Genomic DNA, 22,648 nt, shown 5'->3' on the forward strand with positions numbered 1-22,648 from the left:
AGCTACACTATATACATAAAGCTACACAATATACATACAGCTACACTATATACATTACAGCTACACTATATACATAAAGCTACACAATATACATAAAGCTACACTATATACATAAAGCTACACTATATACATTACAGCTACACTATATACATTACAGCTACACTATATACATTACAGCTACACAATATACATAAAGCTACACTATATACATAAAGCTACACTATATACATTACAGCTACACTATATACATTACAGCTACACTATATACATTACAGCTACACAATATACATAAAGCTACACTATATACATTACAGCTAAACTATATACATTACAGCTACACTATATACATAAAGCTACACTATATACATAAAGATACACTATATACATTACAGCTACACTATATACATAAAACTACACAATATATATTAGCACTTTCACTAGCACTGAGAAGAGCTGCACTTTGTATTAACCCCTTCACCAGCACAGAGAGCAGTACAGGGTGTGATTAAGGGACACTAAACTGAAATTTCTTCTTTCGTGATTCAGATAGAGCAGCAATTTTAAGCAACTTTCTAATTTACTCCTATTATAAATATTTCTTTGTTCTCTTGCTATCTTTATTTGAAACAACAGGAATGTAGCTGGACCATTTTTGGTTCAGCATCTGGGTAGCTCTTGCTGATTGGTGGCTAAATGTAGCAAACCAATGAGCAAGCACTACCCAGGTGCTGAACTAAAAATAGGCCAGCTCTTAAAGGGACATTAAACACCTGATGAAAATTGCTGAAACCTACTTTTTCTTATTAATAAAAAATAAAGAAACCACTGCTGCCTAATTTTATCTGTTCCTCTTAGCTCAAACTTTTGAAGGAGATTGTTTTAAAATACAATGTTGATCCAGTGCTTTATATCCTATGTAAGCTGCCATATTGTAGTGTACTTTACAGGGGCACAGTAGTCACATGGTCAAGATGCAGTCATGTGACACACACACACCATATTGTCTATACATATACAGTACTTAGAGGAATCACATCTCTGCCTGCATCATGTGAGCTGCAGTTAGGGTTGCCACCTTTTCCTTAAAAAAATACCGGCCATGTGTGGGCAGGGCCACAAAAGGGAGTGACCACAAAAAGGCAGGGCCAAAAAAGAGGCAGATTCTCTCAAAGTATTATAAATGTTTAACTAATATTTTCAGATATACAAGGCTGCTGTTTTTCAATAAAGTGCTTCAATTGCAATGTGTGTGCTGGTTTTTAAGAGGTTCTGATAAAACTTTATTTTTAACATAAAACTTTGATGAGAACGGCTTCAAGGCAAATAAAGGTGTGTGTCAGCCTACACAGAAAGCAAGGGCTTGCATGAACATAAAAAAGTAAAATTAAAGGTAACGGCCCAATAGCATAACAAAAAGTCAGTCCACAAAACTTACAAAAACTAAAACATTCAGAAACTTTCTGTGTATAATAAATGACCAGAAGTCTTAAGGTCACAGTGTTCAGGCTAAAGTTATTTTAATTACAATAGAATATTAGCAGCTGTTAGTCACATTTTCTTTCCCTCATTATTTATGGATATGTGCAACAGAGTTATTGTTTCTTGAAGGTATATTTAGTGTTTGACTTAGCTGCTTTCATCACTTGGGTATTTTTTAATGCCATGTCATAAAACTCTGAGCAAGAATAAAGTAAATGATAGCGAATGCAAAGTTCGCTCTTGACTATCTGCGTACCTAACCTGTTTTCCCTTGTGTGCCCCTCTTGTATCTTGCCCCCCACATCTCCTCTTGGGGGGGGGGGGGCAATGGAAAAAACCTGATTTAATGGTGTTTTTTCCACAGAATGTGCTTCTGTTACTGTGCTTTCTGATAATTTCTCCTTACTTTGTAAATTATACTTGGAATAAGAATGGGGCTAGGCATTTTTTAAAATAGGGTTTAAATGAACACTCCCATCATTGGGCCTAACTGCTTGTGGTGTTTGTGTAGTGACCAGTTGTTCTTGTAATGTATGGAGTATAGTTACTGTCTGTATCCTCCCCTCCTGATGCTGAACTGACACCCTGGGAGTCAATCTCACTTTCTGAGAGCTGTATTCTCCTGTGTCCCCTTTTGCCTCTGCCCCTACTTCTATTTCTATTGCCTCTCCTCTGATTACCTGAGCCTCTTCTGTTATCAAACTCTTTTCTCCTAAAGAAACAATCTTTTGTATTCCAAATGTATACTAGATTGCTATTGAAATCAGTTTGGTCTCTCACATATTTATTATGTTTAATCTCCAATAACATTTCTTTCGCCTCTGCCACAGTGTTTTTCAATATCTGATCTAGGGCTGGGCAATCCTTATCTACACTGCGTGTATTCAATTCCTCCTGAATTAGGCATATCTTGTCTGTTATTATCTTAAGTTGCGTTGTTTTGTATTGTAATAAAACCATCATTAATTTAGCTGAACTTTCAGAAAGGGTATCATTCCATAATTGTATAAATTCCTTATCTTCAGTTGCAAAAGTGGGGAATTTGTTTATATGTAAACCCCTTGGAATCAGTCCCAAATCATTTTATTTGTTAAGAGTCAGAATGTCCCATTTTAATCTTTTTACCTTAATTAGTAGTTGTTCCATGTCCTCAAAGAGAGCCGTCAAGGTAAATTTTGTGGGATCAGTTGTGAAAATATCCTCTATTTATATGGTATGTTCATCTCTTTCTGAGGCTGTCTTTAAAGAATAAAAACTGTGTACTTGCATCTGTGGGTTGCTGTCAGTTTCTGACATCCTTAGATAAGTCCTCTTAACCTTCTCTGTATTCCGGAATAACACTGAGTAAGTATGTGTAAAGAATGGGATTCCATATTCTTGATATTAATAAACCAAACTGCAAAAGTTCACATACTCCTCAAAGTGTAAGATACTGGTCAAAATGTCAATTGACTGTGTATATCGTCACTTGTGACTAGCTGCAAAGGCTAGCAACAGGGCAACGTAGTGTGTGAGTGGCTCTGTGTTCAATAACCAAGTTCAGAAAGTAGCTGTACTTGCTGTCTTACTGCGTCCAGTCCTGGGGTGTGATCGTATAAAATCTTGCTAGTCAATCCTACAGCACTTATCAGTCCCAATAACCCAAAAGTTTACAAGATATCCTCCATACCTTGAGCCCAGGTACATCTACTGGGTGGGTTGCGACTTTCTCCATTGGTGACTTCTTATAAACGTATCCAACAAGATCATTCCAAAAACAACTAAGAGACCTAATTGATGATGGTCTAGAGTTGGGGTTCTTTGACAAAGAGACAAGTCAGTTTCTATATGTCAGTCATCCTAAAATACCAATATTCAATCACCTCCCCAAGGTGCATAAATCTCTTATTGAGGTCAAGGGGAGACCCATTGTCAGCGGAATCGGGTCACTACTAGAATATATATCGGAATGGCTGGACACTTTGCTACAGCCTATGATTAGGCCATTGGCAAGCTTTGTTTTGGACACAAAACATGTTCTCAACCTGACCTCCAACATTGAATGGTGTGTAAATTATATATGGGTTACAGTAGATGTTAAATCATTGTACTCATCCATTCCACATGACCAAGGCCTGAAAGCTATTGAATACTTATTGCACAAATATTCCACTTATGAAAATATCCTGTGTGAATTTGTGATGAGAGTTACTAACTTTATTTTGACCCATAACTTTTTTGAATTCAATGGCCAATTCTTTCTCCAAATGTGTGGTACAGCAATGGGGGCTAAGTTTGTCTCCTCCTACACCAACCTTTTCATGGGTTGATGGGAGGAGGACCACATATTTGGAAAAAAGAATCCACACAAACAGAGCATTGTTTTTTACAAGAGTTTTATCGATGATCTCCTGTTTGTATGGAAGGGGGACACTTTAAAGATTCCAAACTTCATTAATTCATTATTTGAACAAGAATGACAAGGGCATTGCATTCACTTTTGAACAGAATAAAACCAATATCAATCACCTTGATGTTACACTTACAGGGACACCAGGAACAAAAGTGTCCTCTACTATCTATTGTAAGCCTATCACAGGCAATACATTACTGAATGCTGAAAGCTGTCATCCCCAAGGTAGCCAAGGGGCAGTTCATACGTGTTAAAAGGAACTGCACTCACAACAAACAGTATGTAGTGGGAAGCAAAGAATTGGAGGCCAGACTCAGAGACAGAGGTTAAGGACCTAGGATCATTGGCAAAGCTAGGGAAACTGTGAATACAATAGACAGGAGAGAATTGGTATTGCCTAAAAAGGATACAGCACACAAGAGCAATGCTTCTAACAAAGGATTATTATGTGCAACAGATTATTCAGGAGAGTATCCTCAGATTTGCAGCATCCATAAGAAACATTTTGCATTATTATCAGCCGATGTTGACCTAACTGATCTATCCAAGAACGGGTGCCAATTCTCTTACAAGAAAAATAAAACGATTGGCAACATGGTGTCACCTACTAAATTGAAGTAACACAGCAAGGAGGATCAGCTTGGTTAATGGTCAAAGGCATGCATAACTGCAACTTCAAAGATTGTGTTGCTTTTGAGAAAGTTGTATGTGGAAGCACGTTCAAATCTTCAGCCACAGGGCAGCAGTTTGCAATAAATACTTGTATTAACTGCATGTCAAAATACGTAATTGATCTTATCACCTGTAATCTATGTGAGGTACAGTATGTAGGTTTAACTACTAGGGAAGTGCGGTCCCGAATCAGGGAACATTTGTCTACCATTAGAACTAGGGATGTGTATCAATTGGTCATTAAATCCAATAAAATAGATGTGAATGCATATGAGTAAATTATCTTAATATTTAATTTCTCAAAACAATACGTACATATGCATATTAGTAATATATATAAAAACAATCAATATATAAAAAAACAATCAAAATAAAATCAAAGTAAAAGCATTTATAGATTGGATCATTCAGAAAAATCAAAGTAAAAGCATTTATAGATTGGATCAATCAGAAAAATATTTTAAATAACTTCCTAGGTAGATACACAGAGGAGAGGACGTCTCCACCTCCTCAAACAAAATCTCCAAAGAGCAATGTGTTATGCTTGGGAATAGTAGCGTTCCACCTTTATGTAATTGCAAGTCACTTCTTTGTAGTATACTTTACAATGTTGCACAAAAATGTTGCAAAAAAATATGAAAAAGGTGCTTCATGTGCTTGAAAGAGAGTTATTGGTTGTTATTTTCACAGTCTCTGGTGACTAGCAGGTTAATGTGTAGCAAATAAATAAATATGTAGCTCCAAGAAACACTTTGATCGTTGTTCCGTGTATAAATAGTTGCCTTTATATACACTCTTAGTGCTGTAAAGTTCAGTGCAGAATAAGTAATTACAGGCAGGTATACTTTACCGGTCACCCTTGGTTTGCGATCTCTGACGTGGATGTTTTTTGGCGTCCTTTTGGCCCTGTGTCGACCTGTCGGATAACGCTCTCACCTCTGACCTTGATATAGTGATGTCAGCACTTTTCATCAGTGACGGGTACTGCCACTCCGGTCTCTCCAGGTATCCACTTCGCTATAGGTGTGCCGGTAACCTGCTTGTATACCTCTTTCTTTAGATGCCAGTAGTAATCATCCGGATTTTTAAAACTCTGCGCAGAGTATTGGATTGCCTGCTCGGCTGGTAGCTGATCCGGGTTCTTTCTTGCAATAGCTTCTTCGAGGATACGTCTACGCGTTTCACCGTAGTGTAGGCTTTGTCAAGACTGATCTTTCGAGGAGCTGTTTGTCAGGTTTAAATACCCCGCCTTTCGTTTTCATTGGTTGGTGCTTTTTTTGTTGAAGGAGTGTATATAGGAAGTCGTGATCATCCACAGTGTTTCTTATTTTTTGTTGTTGCTACATATCGTTATTCCTTCTTCTCTCTTCGTAGGTGGAGTGTATATTTAAGTTTGAATTGTGCTTAAGCATACAAATAGACTGCAATATTAATAGGTGGAGATATAGTTCATAGTAGATCTCATTTGTTAGATTAATACTAATATTGGAGATAATAAATATATTAAATATCAAAATGAAAGAAAGAGGTTAAAGACTGAAAAATTACAAAATATAAATTAGAGAAATAAAAAGAAATTAAAGAGTAAAAAGTAATAAAATTAGAAGATAAACATTCGAAAATAAAATATAAGAAAATAAAAATTAGGAAATAAAAAATAATAAAAATCAACACATGGTAAATGACTATATAATGGGATCAGCTTTATCCTATTTGTGTTTATGCTAGGGATATAGTATATTCCAACTATTTGTATTAGATTGGATATGGATATATATATATATATATATATATATATACAGAGACACCTCCAAGCTTATATGCAGCTTTGTGAGGGTCTCCGCATACATATACATAGATGCGGAGGAGTTAATACATTTATCATATCTCTATGTGAGAGATTTCTTCTATTTTAATTCTATTTTTAATTGGAGATGTTATAGTTTGCTGGTTCAATTATAATCATATTTTTTGATATCCACCTATTTTGGTCTACACTCATTTAAGATCAGATCTATTGGTCACCTAGATATCTTTATTCTACCATAAAAGGATTTGTATCTAATTCTGAATTTAGCCCTTTTGGGTGCAAAGTGTCCATATTGTAAATGTATTCGGCTTCTTTCTTTAGTATAACTTTTTCAAAATTCCCTCCCCGCCATGGTTTCTTTACTTTTTTAATGCCCCAGTATAATAGACCTTTGGTGCTGTTATTGTGTACTGTCCTAAAATGTTCGTAGAGGTGTGTATCTAGATGTCCTTTCTCTATGTTCCATATATGTTCTCGAATCCTTGTGCGGAGGCATCTAGTTGTCTCGCCTAAGTATTGCAGTTTACAACTACATTGAAGTACATATATAATGTTATGGTCACTACATCTAATAGTCTCGTTGATTTTAGCTATATAGTCATTGTTTGTTGCTTTCACTTCTTTGGTCTTGTTACTGTACTTGCATGCTTTGCAACTGTAGCATGGAAAGAATCCTGTTATTTGTTTCCCTTTTAGATCTCTATCTCCCTTTGTGTTTCCTTGTGTGAACTCACTGGGGGCTAGTACACTTTTCATATTTTTCGCCTTCCTATATATGAAGTTTGGGTTCGATGTTAATTTCTCTCCTAAGATAGGATCATCCTGCAATAAATGCCAATGCTTTCTTACAATTTTTTCTATGGATTTGTGGTCACTATTATAGTCCGTAATAAATGGGATTTTGAGTTTCTCTCCCTCATCTTTCTTCCTTGCTGCACTGCTAGTTGATTGTGTGTTTGGTTCATACTGTTCCCTCCCAGATTGTATTGCTAATTTCACTATATCTTGATTGTAACCCCTTTCTAAAAACCTCTCTTCTAAAATTTTTATTTGTGTGTCATAATCTGTTACTCTTGAGCAATTTCTACTGATTCTTAGACACTGGCTTTTGGGGATATTAGTTATCCACCTAGAAAGGTGGCAGCTTTCAGAATGGATATACCCATTTGCATCCACTTTCTTGAAGTGGTTTTTTGTATATAAAGTTTTGTTATCGATGAAGATGTCTAAATCTAGAAACGTTATAGTTTGATCATTTGTTTCATATGTAAATTTCAATCCATCATTATTTAGATTCATATCATTAAACATTTTCACTAGACCTTGTTCATCTCCCTGCCATACTATCAATACATCATCTATATAGCGTTTGAAGAGCACGAGATTCGCACCCAGATCATGTGTCCCTAGGAATCTTTGTTCCCAGAGCCCCATGAAAAGATTTGCGTAACTGGGTGCGAATCTCGTGCCCATCGCTGTGCCCTTTGTTTGTGTGAATATTTTATTGTTGAAAACGAATATGTTGTTATTTAATATAAATTCTATTCCTTTTAGTATAAAGCTTTTTTGATTTTTGGGCATGGTATTATCAGTATCCAGAAAATGCCTTACTGCTTCGAGGCCTTTATTATGTGCAATGCTCGTATATAGAGCTGTGACGTCACAGGTTGCTAACCTGTAGTTGTCACACCATTCTAAACTGTTCAGAAGGGTTAGTGCATCACTTGTATCTTTCAGGTAGGTAGGTAGCGTTTTTACATATTTTTGTAACTGGATATCGATGTATTGGGACAGGTTCGCTGTCAGCGAACCTATCCCAGATATAATAGGTCTGCCGGGGGGAGCTGTTAGATGCTTGTGGATTTTTGGCAAGAAGTAGAAGATTGCCATTTTTGGGTATTCTTGATTTATGAAATTAAATTCTTTAGTTGTTAGTATATTGTCATTTTTTGCCTCAGTTAATAATAGTTTTAGCTTCTCTGCTGTCTTATTCAAAGGGTTAAGTTTTAATTCCTGATATGTGGTTTTATCATTAAGTATCCTATTCGCTTCCTCCAAATAGTATTCAGTGTCCATTACCACAATTCCCCCGCCCTTGTCGGCGGGTTTTATTGTTATATTTTTATTATTTTTCAGATTATCCAGTGTTTGTTTTTCATCTTTATTTAAATTATATTTTGTTTTCACTTGGTTGTGTTTAAACTTAGCTAAGTCTTTCTGTAACATCTTTTCAAAGATTTCAATATGGCTTCCTTTTTCGTGAGTTGGATAAAATGAAGATTTGGGTTTCAAAGTGGTATGTATAACACTTGGTATTGTCTCTGCACTTTCTGTGGTCATACAATTGATTCTTGTCTCTATTATATTTCTTTCTACGGGATTTTTTAAGAAATACCTTTTTAGGGTTAGTCTACGGATAAATTGATTTATGTGAATGTGTGTTTCGAATTTATTTAATCTCTGTGTGGGTGCAAAAGTTAAACCTTTTTTGAGGACCTTTTTTTCATTCCTAGACAGTTCTATTTTGCTAATATTGAAAATTCCCTTCTCATCTATCTCCATCTTTTTTGTTCTTGTTCGTATTCCTCCCCTGGTTCCTCTATGTTTCTTTTTCTCTCTAATCGAGGGGTCTTGGACACTGGGCCTAACCCTAAAAAATCAGCTGATGATCCCTGGAGTGGGGAGTTAGGAATATCATTGGTTGTATCTACTACTTTCTGTCCTTGATCATTTTGATGTGTGCGTCTATTACTAGAGGGCACTCTCCAATCTTTATCGTAGTTATTTTGTCTGAACCTCCCTCTTGGTTCCCTATTGTCTCTTGCTTGATTTGAAATGTATTGTTCTCTGTTGTACCCATTTCTATAGTCATTTCTATAGTCATTAGGATGTGTATTCCAATTTTGTGAATCGTAATTATTCCTATACTCATTGGAATACGTGTTCCAATTAGATGTACCATAATGGCTATTATAATTTCTTCTGTATCCATTCCCATTTTGTTCATAGTTACTTCTGAAATTATTTCTAGAGAAATAATAATTATTATTATTTCTTCTATAATTTGGTCTGGATTCATTCCAATTGGAATTATCTCCATTGTAATTCCTATTAAAATCCCTTATTTTTATATTCTTTTCTCTGTGCCAGTTAGTGTTATGATGTGTATAATATTGTTCTCGATGTGATTCTGGATAGTGATTTAGTCCTCCACCTCCTGATTGTGTAGTGTTGTTTATATTCTTCTTTTTTTGTTTATGTTTTCTTGATACAATAGTCCATGTGCTATCAGTAGTGTTTGTATTTTCTTCTCCTATAATTGTATTAGTGACCTCTATCATTTCTTTATAATCATTTTGATCTCTAGCCATTTTCTTACTTTTTATGGAGATCAATTCAGTTTTTTTGTGTTTGAGTGTTTCTATAATTTCTATTTGCCTGTCTTTACAGAATTTACTTTCCTGGTGATTCTCTAGTGCATTCTTAATTTCAGTGATTCTGGTTTCAAAAGTGTCTAGTGAGATGTTACGTGCTTTTTTAATTATATTGATTAATACAAAGGATGTGTTGTCTAAAGCTGTTTGCCACTCTTTTTTAAGATCATCATTTAATTCAAAGGTACATTCTTTATCTAATCTTAATCCTCGCGGTATTATTTGTAAACTGATATATCTATCTAGATATGCCAATTCCATCTTCTGTTTTAATTCTTTGATCAGTATATTTTCCAATTCATGCATTATTTCTGTTAAATTAGTATTTTCACCAACTATGGGAGTGTTATTACAAGTGTGTATTTCTGTCAGTAGATTTTGTCTTACTTTGAAAACTTCCATTATAATTACTCAAAGGTATGACTCAATAGATATGTGAGGCTGCTCGCTTAAATGTGAGAAAAGGATAGATATAGAAAGTGTATTTATAAGTAGCGCCTTACTTACACCCTATTAGCTGTTTATTGGAATAATCTCACAAATATTCTGAGGTTGAGGATAAAGGAAAAAAATATAAACAGCGCTTCACCTATATATAAATATAGGATAGCTAGGGATGTGTATCAATTGGTCATTAAATCCAATAAAATAGATGTGAATGCATATGAGTAAATTATCTTAATATTTAATTTCTCAAAACAATACGTACATATGCATATTAGTAATATATATAAAAACAATCAATATATAAAAAAACAATCAAAATAAAATCAAAGTAAAAGCATTTATAGATTGGATCATTCAGAAAAATCAAAGTAAAAGCATTTATAGATTGGATCAATCAGAAAAATATTTTAAATAACTTCCTAGGTAGATACACAGAGGAGAGGACGTCTTTTTTTTTTTTTTTTTTTTTTTTTTTTCTCTTTCACAATAAGTGCATTAGGATTGTTAGTTTGCATTTTTCACCAGACTGCCTTTTTGGCGGCCTGTCACTGACAATTTTACACAGTTTTTTTTTTTTTTTTGTGTTTATAATTATAAGTTGTGTATATCTCATATATATTGTATTGAATGGAGAGGTTCATCTCTCAACAAAAAAGTGCCTCTCCTAGTATGCCCCCGAAACACAAAGAGAAGCGTGGGAATTCCAAAAATTCAGAACTACCTCATGACACCTCACAAGACCGTAATGCTATGAATTTGTTTAATGATATGTCTGAATTTGCTACGGAAGTGGCAAAAATGATGGCTCCACATTTAGACGTAGTCAAACAAGAAATTAAAGCTGAGATTCTTAACCTTTCTAATGAGATTAGACAATTCAATGCTCGAATGGAGGAGGTCGAGACAAGGGTTTCTGACCTAGAAGACAGAGTAAATGCTGCAAGTTCGGTATCGGCCGTCCAGGATAAGGCCATCACTCAATTACAAGCACGAGTGGAAGACCTCGAAGATAGGTCAAGACGAAACAACCTAAGAGTGATTGGCCTTCCTGAAACGGCTGATTTTCAAGATGTTTTAAAATTTGTCTCTGTCACACTTCCTCAGGCGCTCTTGATTCCCTCTCCTCCTACACCATTCTTGATAGAAAGAGCCCATAGAATAGGGACACGCAGTGAAAATAATAATATTTCATCTAAAACAAGGCCCGTAATTTTTAAATTTGTCAACTATCAGGATAAAGTCTTATATTTGAGCCACTATAGAAAGCTTAATTCCTTGGTTATCAATTCCCACAGAATCTTAATCTTTCAAGATTTCTCCGCGGAAACTAGGGCCAAACGTAGAGAAATGTCCCCCTTCTTCGACAAATTCAGCAAAGCAGAGTGTAGTGTGAGACTGGTTTACCCAGCAAGACTTCTAGTAAATAAGGCAGGGGTTTCATATGTGATAAACAACAGTGAGGAAGCCAGGTCTTTATGTAAAAAAATGGACATAGCGTGATTAGTAGTAGGTAATGAAAATGTCTTGGGAAGTCTTTAAACAAAATTAAGAATGTTAGACAGTGGAGTTTCAAATCAGTATGTTATAAAATTGTACATATGTTTGGATGTGTTTTTTTTTTTTCTTTTTTTTTTTTTTTTTTTTTTTTTTTTTTTCTTTCCCTCTTCCTCTCTGCTGCTCCTTCCCTTCCCCCATACCCTTTTCTCCCGCGACCACACTTCCTCCCGCATAATCGTTGTGGCCGCCTGGCTATGAATTTGAGTCTGACACATTCGGCCGATTTTGTGTGGACATATGTTAGACATGCTTAAGTTGGCGTCCTGGAATGTGGGGGGCATAAACTCCCCAATAAAAAGAAAGACGATAATAAAACATTTAGCTAAATTAAAACCGGATCTTGCCTTTCTGCAAGAGACGCACCTGAAAATCTCCGAAATGGGGAAACTTCAAACTAATTGGGTAGGGGAAGTAATTGCGGCGCCATTTAACGCCCGTAAAAGAGGAGTAGCTATTCTTTTAAATAAAAATTTAGAGTATAAAATAAACTCCTCAATTATAGATCAGGAAGGGCGATATATAATTGCAGAAATTACGATTAACAAAACACACTTTGTTCTATGCAATATATATGGGCCAAACAAAACGGATAGGGCATTCTGGGACAAGATGGTTTTACACCTCCTTAAATTTACAGGTCAGAATCTTATAGTGGCGGGGGACTTTAATTTAACAGCAGACCCTATCCTGGATAGGGCAAGTAAAGATCATAAGGTAACTCGCGATAGAAAGACGCTTATTCTTAAAAAATTTCTTAAGCAACTTGGGTTAATAGACACTTGGCGTGTTCAAAACCCTGACTCAAGAGCCTTCACATGCCTAGCAAAAGGGCAGCAATCTTTGTCTAGGATAGACCTTGTTTTGATGGCAGAATCGATGGCGGGCTTAGAGTGGGAAGCTGACATAAAAGAGATAACAATCTCAGATCATGCGGTAATTACATTATCATTCAATACACAGCAGCGTCCAGATACCACTAATCAAAATATCTTCTTCCCCAAATATTTAATGAATAACATCAATTTTCAGAATTGGCTGATCAACCAATGGAGAGATTATGAAAATTGTAATAAAGACTATAGAAATAAACCAGAGGTATATTGGGAAGCTGCCAAAGCTGTAATAAGAGGTAACATTAAAGCCTACATGTGCAAATTCAAGAAAAGAGTTAAACAGCAAGAAACCCAACTGAATAATCAAGTAAAAAATGCGTATAGGCTATACCTGAATGATCTCACGAGGGATAAATGGCGAAAGTACATAGACGCCAAAACGGCTCGAGATATATTTTTCAAACAAAAAACTGCATTAGATATTCAGAAGCAAAAGGCATTATACGGTGGTTTTGTGGGTAGATCTGCCAAATTTTTGGCTAGGCTCACTAAAAAAAATCATAGGAATACCATAACAGCTGTTAGATCAAACACAGTCAGGTACACCAACAACACAGACATTACCAAGATCTTCTACGATTATTTTAGTGATCTTTACAGAGCCGAAGACTACTCGATAGAGAAACAGATAGTATTCTGGGATAAAATCCAGATTCCAAAAATCTCCTCAGAAAATTTGGCTGAGATAAATAAACCGATCAGTACGGAAGAGATAGTGGCAGCCATTAAGTCTGCCAAATTAAATAAAGCAGCGGGACCTGATTGTCTTCCCATTGAGTTTTATAGGATTCTTCAACCACATATTACTTTATCATTAGAAAAATTGTTTAATCTGTATTTCACTAGGAACAACAAATGCTCACCATATTTTGCAGCGGCGGTCATATCCTTAATCCCTAAAAAAAACAAAGAACCAGATCTTCCAGAATCATATAGACCAATCTCCGTATTAAATACGGACTATAAATTACTAACATCTATTTTAGCAAACAGATTAAAACTACATCTGGGTTCAATTATTCATGAAAATCAAGCAGGTTTCATGGCCGGGAGAAATCCTTCTAGGAATATACGAAAGGTTATGACCCTGATAGATTTTTTCTGGAATAAATATAGAACAACGAGACATAGGGATACGGTGGACCTAGCCTTACTAACACTAGACGCAGAAAAGGCGTTTGATCGCATTGCATGGAGACATTTATTCCATTCTTTAGAACAATTTGGTCTTACAGGACATTTCCATAAATTTATACAGCTAATATATTCGACGCCTACTTCATCTTTACTTATTAATGGGCAGATCTCTCAACGGCTGGTTTTACAGCGGGGTACGCGGCAGGGATGCCCTTTATCTCCGCTGTTGTTTAATATTTCATTGGAGCCTTTAGCAATTTTACTTCGACAAGAACTGGAGGGGATTCGGGTTGGAGACCAGAACCTAATACTACTAATGTATGCGGATGACATACTTTTAGGTCTGAGTAATATCGAACAGACCCTTCCTTGTTTACTTGAAGCAATCGAAACGTTCGGTGCTATTTCAGGTTATAAAATCAACCTTACTAAATCCGAACTTTTATGGCTCAATAGGAAAGATTGCTATATCAAACATCCTTTTAACGAAACCACACAGATATCTTATCTTGGTATTAAATTAAGCGCGAATCCCGATGAGTGGTATAAGCTAAATTTTGGTAAATGTTTTTCAAATTGTATAGACAAGATGGAAGGATGGAGGAATCTACCTATTTCCCTAACTGCTAGGGTCACACTCATAAAAACCATTTTGTTTCCCAAATTATTCTATCTCATACAAAACTTGCCAATTCCTATCCACAACAGAGATATAAAAAATTATAATAGGGCATGTTCTAACCTAATCTGGAAAGGTGCCAGAGCACGTATCTCTACCGCACGTTTCATGTGTAACAAGGATGCGGCGGGTTTATCTCTCCCTAATATACAACTTTACAGCTTGGCAGCGCGGTTGAAGGTAGCGGTTGATTGGCTAACTCGTTGTGATCAGATCTCTCCAATATTCTGGGAGACAGCTTTGGTGGCGCCTTTTCGGTTGGATGCTATCTTACATTGCCCGATGAATACACTTCCATCTTCACTTTTTTCACTCAGTACTTATAGGTACATCATTCTAGCTTGGCAAGAATGTTGTGCTCTTGCGGATTGTTCACCCTATGTTTCCAAATATCTTCCCATTATAGGCAACCCTAATTTCACACCAGGTCTGTCTGATAAAGTGTTTAGGGTATGGGCATCTAAAGGTTTGGTATTTATCGTTCAATTGTTAGATGACAATCGTGTGCCTTTAACCTTTTCTGATCTAAAACATGTATTTGGGCTTGAGAATAAGGATTTCTACGCTTATTTGCAGTTAAGACATTTCTTTGTTGAGTTAAAGCAAAAATATGGAATTGAATGGGCTCTTTCGGTACTCCAAGCTAAAATTAATAACTTCCAAAGCGGCCTACACTCGATATCACCATTTTACAATTTTTTGATTCAGGGATCTTCTAGTCTTCAAAGAGAGTTCATAGCTGCAAAATGGAACAGGTTTTTCCCTGAGGTGAACAGTCAGGTCATTGAGAACACTTTCAAAACAATTGGAAAAAGCTGGGTACTGACGACTTGGAGAGAGACTCAAATTAAATTAGCCTTTATGACGTATTTGACTCCAACTAGGCTGACTAAGTGGTACAAGATACAGATGTTGTGCCCTAAATGTTCCTCTCAGAATGCTGATATATTACATTGTTTTTGGAGCTGTCCCATGATTGTTCAATTCTGGCGCAGGGTAGAGCATTGGATTCAGTCCTCTCTCAAGATAGATTTCCATTTCCAAGCAAGGCAGATATTTTTTTTAGTGAACCCACACATTGTTCCTAGAAATCTCAAATTAATTAATTTGATTATATTTCTTGGCCGAAATATAATATTGAGAGCTTGGAAGGCTAAAGTAGCACCTAAGTTAAAGGATCTTAAAAATGTACTGTTGATTCACTTTACACAAGAACAGTGGAACTTGCAAGACTTTTCAGAGGAAACGCTAGCCAGATTCTTTAGGCAATGGGAATCATTTATTTTATCTCTCCCATCGGAAGCGCAAGTTAGGCTGGTTAAACCTTTTAGGGAAACCGCATATATGCAATTACAGGTATTAGCCGGTCATTTCCCCCGAATATGGTATAACACGGGAGAAGAGGAAAGGGAGTGAATATGGTCGGGGGAGGAACTTCTTCTCCTTTTTTTTTTTTTTTTTTTTTTTTTTTTTTTTTTTTTTTCCTTTCTCTTCTCTTCTTTCCTCCCTTTTTCGTTTTGTTTAGTTTGTCCTATACAGCAACCGCTGCAATCTTAAGTTTTTTGGAAGTTAGTTTTACCAGAATCGAGTAATGCAGGGCCTTGCCAAACTAAGCTGGATCTAATTTACAAGCTAAATGTTTTCATCTTACTGGTCGTAAAAGAGACACAGCCTACAAATAATTTTTTCTTTTGGTGTTAATATAGGTATTGTTTCAGAAGAATTGTAAGACATTTCATTTATGTGATTTTCTGTTCATGGGCATTAGGGGCATTCGTTAGATCGTTTGTTGAATTAGGTCGTTGTACAATAGTTAATACTTAAAAACTGTGCAAGTCCGACAAAAATATAGGAAAATGGAAAAGTATATGAGTGGGTGTCACAGATAAGTGTACAGGATTCTTTTTACAAGGGGACTTGCAATTTGCCAAAATGATTCAATTTCGCGATGTTTAATGCTCTGTTTTGTTCTACAATATGTTATATCTTGCCCTGCGCGGCAGAAAACGATGCATATGTGTTATGTGTACACTTGATTTGTGAAAATAAATAAAGATGTAAAAAAAAAAAAAAAAAAAAAAAAAAAAAAGTTGCTTAAAATTGCATGCTCTATCTGAATCATGAAAGAAAAAAATTGGGTTCAGTGTCCCTTTAACTTACCGAATAAGTCTATTACAAAAGATTTATGGGGTAATAAATCTCCAAAAATTGCCTTAAGAAAGCTTCAACTAGATAAGAACTCAGGTGGCTGGTCACTACTGAACAGTGAAGCATACTCTATTGCATGTCTCTCTAAAGTAGCTTTGGATTGGCTGACTCAAATGGGTCATTTTGCTTTATTGGAAATAGAATCAGAAATGGTAAAACCTCATACCTTGCAAGTAATATTACATATAAAACCACATAAACTCCCAAAGCCACTTCAAAATTTACAAATCTTTAAAGAGCAGGTTGTTGCTTGGAGTAAGGATGTGTACTGACTGTTTAATTAATCCTAGTGTTTCACATTATTTACCTATTTTAGGCAACCCAGATTTTACACCTAGCTTACAAGACTACCCTTTAGCTCTTTGGAAGAATAAAGGATTAGAGTATGTACACCAATTTATAGATTTAGTTAACCGAAAAGTGAAAACTTTTCAACAATTAAAAAAGGAATTTCAAATCTCGAACCTAAATTATTTTGCTTTCTTACAGGTCAGACACTTCTGTATGAAATTAATTAATGTTAATACTATTAACAGGGAATGGCAGGTTATTGATAGCCTAATTAATATTTACATGACAGGGAATTATAAAATTTCTTATTTATTTGCTAATCTAACCAAAGAAAATAATATAAAAAAAATCTGATCTCGCTTTCAACTAATTGGGTAAAAACAGATCTAAATGAGACCTCTCCTACTCTCATCAAAAAAAGTGAAAAATGATACTGCTTTAATGGATAGAATGGAGTCTCAATTAAAATTATTACACCAAGCATGTATGACCTCCCGTCGGTTAAAAAAATGGTCTAAAACTAAGGATATAGGGTGTGTAAAATGCCAGTTGCCAGACGCTAACTTCATTCGCTGCATATATAACCGCCCCAAAATAAGACAATTCTGGGCCAAATTACAGTAAAATTTGTAAGGAAGAAATTCAATTTTCTATTTACGATATCATATTTCTCTGTAATGGGAAACTATGGGGATCCAGAACTAAGTTACTTAATTTAAGTATAATCCTGGGTCACAATCTAATTTGTATGACCTGGAAAAATATAAAACCTCCCACTTTAAGCATGGTTATTAATTCCTTGAAAGATTAATTAATTTTGGAACAATACAGCCCATGTAGCTCTGGAGAGACATTTGTTGCTAAAACTCTATCCAAATGGGAGTGCTTTATCAAATACCTACCACTAGCAGAATTAAACCAAATGCTCTCCCCATTCAGATCATCTAAACTTTTAGAGCAATGGGAGATAGATAATCTCTAGAGATATTTGCTAGGGGCAGTCATGGTGGTGGGTGGGGTGGGGGGTCCTTTTCTTTTTTCTTTTTCTCTCCAGGATGAAGTTAAGGCTTATACTGGACTTCTTTTTCCTGCTTTCTTTTTTTATTTTTTTATTATGTTATTTTATAATGTATTATACTTGATCAAATACCCTGGGACACTTTTTTGTGTTTAAATTATTGTTATAATAGATGTTGTCCTGTGTGATGAAAATGCTTTTTGCTTTAAATGTATTATGTAATTGGAAAATAAACAAAAATATAAAAAAATATATATTTGGTGTTTTATAATAATTGATTTCAATAAAAACCTTTTTTCCACTTTCTAAACATTTGAAAGGTTTCTTCCCTTGTGAATCCTTTCATGGTTTTTCAGATTACTCATATGTGTAAAACTTTTTCCACACTCTGTACATGTGAAAGGCTTTTCTCCTGTGTGAATCCTTTCATGAGTTTCCAGACTACTATTTTCTTTAAAACTTTTTCCACACTCTGTACATGTGAAAGGCTTTTCTCCTGTGTGAATCCTTTCATGAGTTTTCAGATTACTCTTTACTGTAAAACATTTTCCACACTCTGTACATGTGAAAGGCTTTTCTCCTGAGTGAGTCCTTTCATGAGTTTTCAGACAATACATTCGTGTAAAACTTTTTCCGCACTCTGTACATGTGAAAGGCTTTTCTCCTGAGTGAGTCCTTTCATGAGTTTTCAGACAATACATTTGTGTAAAACTTTTTCCACACTCTGTACATGTGAAAGGCTTTTCTCCTGTGTGAATCCTTTCATGAGTTTTCAGACTACACTTTACTGTAAAACATTTTCCACACTCTGTACATGTGAAAGGCTTGTCTCCTGTGTGAATCCTTTTGTGACTTTTCAGATGACTCTTTTCTGTAAAACATGTTCCACACTCTGTACATGGGAAAGGTTTTTCTCCTGTGTGAATCAATTCATGACGTTTCAGATGACTCCTTTCTGTAAAACTTTTTCCACACTCTGTACATGTGAAAGGCTTTTCTCCTGTGTGACTCCTTTCATGAGTTTCCAGACTACTCTTTTCTGTAAAACTTTTTCCACACTCTGTACATGTGAAAGGCTTTTCTCCTGTGTGAATCTTTTCATGCTTTTTCAGATTAAACTTTTCTGTAAAACTTTTTCCACACTCTGTACATGTGAAAGGATTTTCCCCTGTGTGAATCCTTTCATGACTTTTCAGATGACCCTTTTCTGTAAAACTTTTCCCACACTCTGTACATGTGAAAGGCTTTTCCCCTGTGTGAATCCTTTCATGACGTTTCAGATGACTCCTTTCTGTAAAACTTTTTCCACACTCTGTACATGTGAAAGGCTTTTCTCCTGTGTGACTCCTTTCATGAGTTTCCAGACTACTCTTTTCTGTAAAACTTTTTCCACACTCTGTACATGTGAAAGGCTTTTCCCCTGTGTGAATCTTTTCATGCTTTTTCAGATTAAACTTTTCTGCAAAACTTTTTCCACACTCTGTACATGTGAAAGGCTTTTCCCCTGTGTGAATCCTTTCATGAGTTTTCAGACTACTCTTTACTGTAAAACATTTTCCACACTCTGTACATGTGAAAGGCTTTTCCCCTGTGTGAATCCTTTCATGAGTTTTCAGACTACTCTTTACTGTAAAACTTTTTCCACACTCTATACATGTGAAAGGCTTTTCTCCTGTGTGAATCTTTTCATGCTTTTTCAGATGCCTCTTTTCTGTAAAACATGTTCCACACTCTGTACATGGGAAAGGTTTTTCTCCTGTGTGAATCCTTTCATGACGTTTCAGATGACTCTTTTCTGTAAAACTTTTTCCACACTCTGTACATGTGAAAGGCTTTTCTCCTGTGTGAATCCTTTCATGAGTTTTCAGATAACTCTTTTCTGCAAAACTTTTTCCACACTCTGTACATGTGAAAGGCTTTTCTCCTGTGTGAATCCTTTCATGAGTTTTCAGATAACTCTTTTCTGCAAAACTTTTTCCACATTCTGTACATGTGAAAGGCTTTTCTCCTGAGTGAGTCCTTTCATGAGTTTTCAGACAATACATTCGTGTAAAACTTTTTCCACACTCTGTACATGTGAAAGGCTTTTCTCCTGAGTGAATCTTTTTATGAGTTTTCAGATGATCCATTTGTGTAAAACATTTGCCGCACTCAGTACATGTGTATGGTTTCTCACCTGTGTGAATTTTGTGGTGTTCTAGTAAATTAGACTTCCATCTAAAGCTTTTCTCACTTTCTGTAGATTTGAAAGGTTTCTCCTTTGTATGAATCATTTGGCTAGACTGTAGACTTTTCCCTTCTTTAATATGTTTTGAAAACTCAGTAAATGTGTGTGGTTTATCCTCTGAAATAATAATTCCACTAGATAAGTCATAAATGTTGTCCTCTTGTTTGATGACTAAATTACTCTCTGTACATAATGATTGCTTCGAAGTTCCTGCCAATTCACCATCTTCTTTAAATATCTGCTGTGCTATCCCCAATGTTTGTGAATAGCCATTGGTGTCTGAGACTATTGGAGTTTGTGGTATCATTCTGAGGCTTCCTGGAGTAAAGGATGGAAATGAACTATTCATGTGTTTGTCTACATAAAAATAAATTTAATAAAGAAAAATAAGAATGTTTATTATTTATAATATAATCCATCTCAATAAAAACATTTTGTTATACTCAAAAATGTCTTCTGTTTTGTATTTTTAAATCTATTTACCTGTAAATCACAAATTAAAAAAGGATGACATAGAATGTAAACATTACTACATCATAGTAACCTAAATTACTGATTACTGATGAAAACAAGTTATAGGGCCGCATTAAACAAGATGCGTGTGGATAATGTTCTCAGCCAGGGAACAAGTACACAAGCAACTGCACATACAGCCGTGTCCGGCTCATGCACAACTAGTTGGGTGAGAACATGATGCATTAATCATCACAGACTAATCATCATTGTGAGATGTTTTGAGAGAGTAAGAAGCAGTGACCTTATGATAATCTTTAGCTTTCGGCTGTGGTTGTTCTATTTCTATAAACAGCCAAAAACTTTATTAGTTTAATAATACTTACTGTAAAATTAAGCACACAAATCAGCGGTGGTTCTAAGGTGGGGAACACTGGGGAAGTTGTGGGTGTTCCACACATGGGAACAAGATAGGCATAAGTGCAATTATGGGTGTTCCATGAGCGAGGTCAGGGCAGGGGAAAATGGAGTTGCCGGTGTTCTAAGTAATGAACCAGGTCAAGGGGTAAGGTTAGGCAGTTGTTGGACATGATCTGTCTAAAAGGACAGAGGGAGTAGTATTTTTTACCCTCCTCCTCAGCCCAATGGGGGTTGCTCCTTCTTTATAACGTCACTGACACAAATGTACTTAAAGACGCAGATATAAATATAATAGTTTATATTTGTTTAATGAGTGATCTAATTTATTTTCCAAGTAATTAAAGTCAGCATATCTATTTTATTCACCTAACACATATGAGTTCATGCTGATAACAGGTTCCAATGTCTGTGCTCAGGAAGAAGGTTCCCTTATTCACTCCAGTTACATCAATACCTGATATCTCTCAGTGCTCTGGCCGTGTCTGTAAAAAGTATATTAAATGGTTTAGACAGATAATAATAAATAATGGTTCTGATTAACTGTACGTATGGTATAATTAAAGGCACACATAACAATTCATGTGATAAAGATCAGCTGTTTGGGTTATTACATATGTGCTATTGATTCAGCACAAGCATTTAGTACAGTTAGCTCTGTGGGTGTTATAATTGCCCCTTAAATATGAATCTCTCCAGATCTATACAACATAATGGTAGAAAATCTATTAAAGTGGGGCCATATCACAACTTTACAAATATATTAAAATCTTTGTTTTCTATCATTTATATGAACCAATATTTTCTCCTGAAAGAAATGTTAAATATCAGTTGTTTAAAATTAAATTAAAGTTAAATTGGATACTGCAGTATTAGTATTGTACTTCCTACTAATTCTCACTGTCAGACATTTTGTCATGTGCTCCACCCCCAGTCCTTTAACTTCTCTTGGTCAATACTGAGTTTACTTAAATCACACTGCAATGGGGTGTGGGAGAAATAGGCACTAAAATGTTCATTTCAATTGTTATCTTGGAAAGAGTTAAGAAAATAAAGAATGTGTGTTTACATAGAGAGATAATATAATGAGATGTTCTTTTGATAAATTTAGTCCATTTAAAAGAAACATAAAATATAGAATTACAAAACCACGGATGCATAATAAAAATACAATGCAATAAAACTTACTATGATTTTTAAAAGAGCAACAGATTGTATTCTGATAAATGTAGTTCTGCCCCTGTACCATGTGACAGCTATCAGCCAATAACAGACTCATATCTTTATAAAATTTGAACTCCTGCATATGCTAAGTAGGAGCTGCACATAATTAGGGTGTACATATGTAGATTATACTACATATAAATATTTGTTGCACCAATAGTCACAATATACACTTTATGGGGCTTTAATTTAGCCAATAACGGGTTCTCTGTCATTAGTCATACTAGCGTTTCCCACAGATCACTACAATATTGCACTTGTTCATTTAGTTTGATGATAATGTAATATATATATTCCCATATAAATAGAC

At 35.4% G+C, this 22,648-nt stretch overlaps 1 protein-coding gene across 2 annotated transcripts in view; it reads right to left on the reverse strand.

The window, feature by feature from the left end:
- Positions 1-21,600, reverse strand: part of LOC128659877 (gastrula zinc finger protein XlCGF26.1-like) — a 197,937-nt gene extending 176,337 nt beyond the window's left edge. Inside the window, exons 1-2 of one of the 2 annotated variants that reach the window (XM_053713462.1) lie at positions 21,484-21,600; positions 18,379-20,601 (exon numbers count right to left, since the gene is read on the reverse strand). In XM_053713462.1, coding sequence (XP_053569437.1) covers positions 18,379-20,601; positions 21,484-21,502 — 2,242 coding nt within the window. In that variant the 5' untranslated portion in view covers positions 21,503-21,600. Of the gene's footprint in view, positions 1-18,269; positions 20,602-21,483 lie in introns of those variants that run through there. The other variant, XM_053713459.1, reaches the window with a different exon arrangement.
- Positions 21,601-22,648: the final 1,048 nt, after the last annotated feature.

This window comes from Bombina bombina, chromosome 5, assembly GCF_027579735.1.
Source record: "Bombina bombina isolate aBomBom1 chromosome 5, aBomBom1.pri, whole genome shotgun sequence".
In the NCBI taxonomy this organism is placed as follows: Eukaryota; Metazoa; Chordata; class Amphibia; order Anura; family Bombinatoridae; genus Bombina; species Bombina bombina.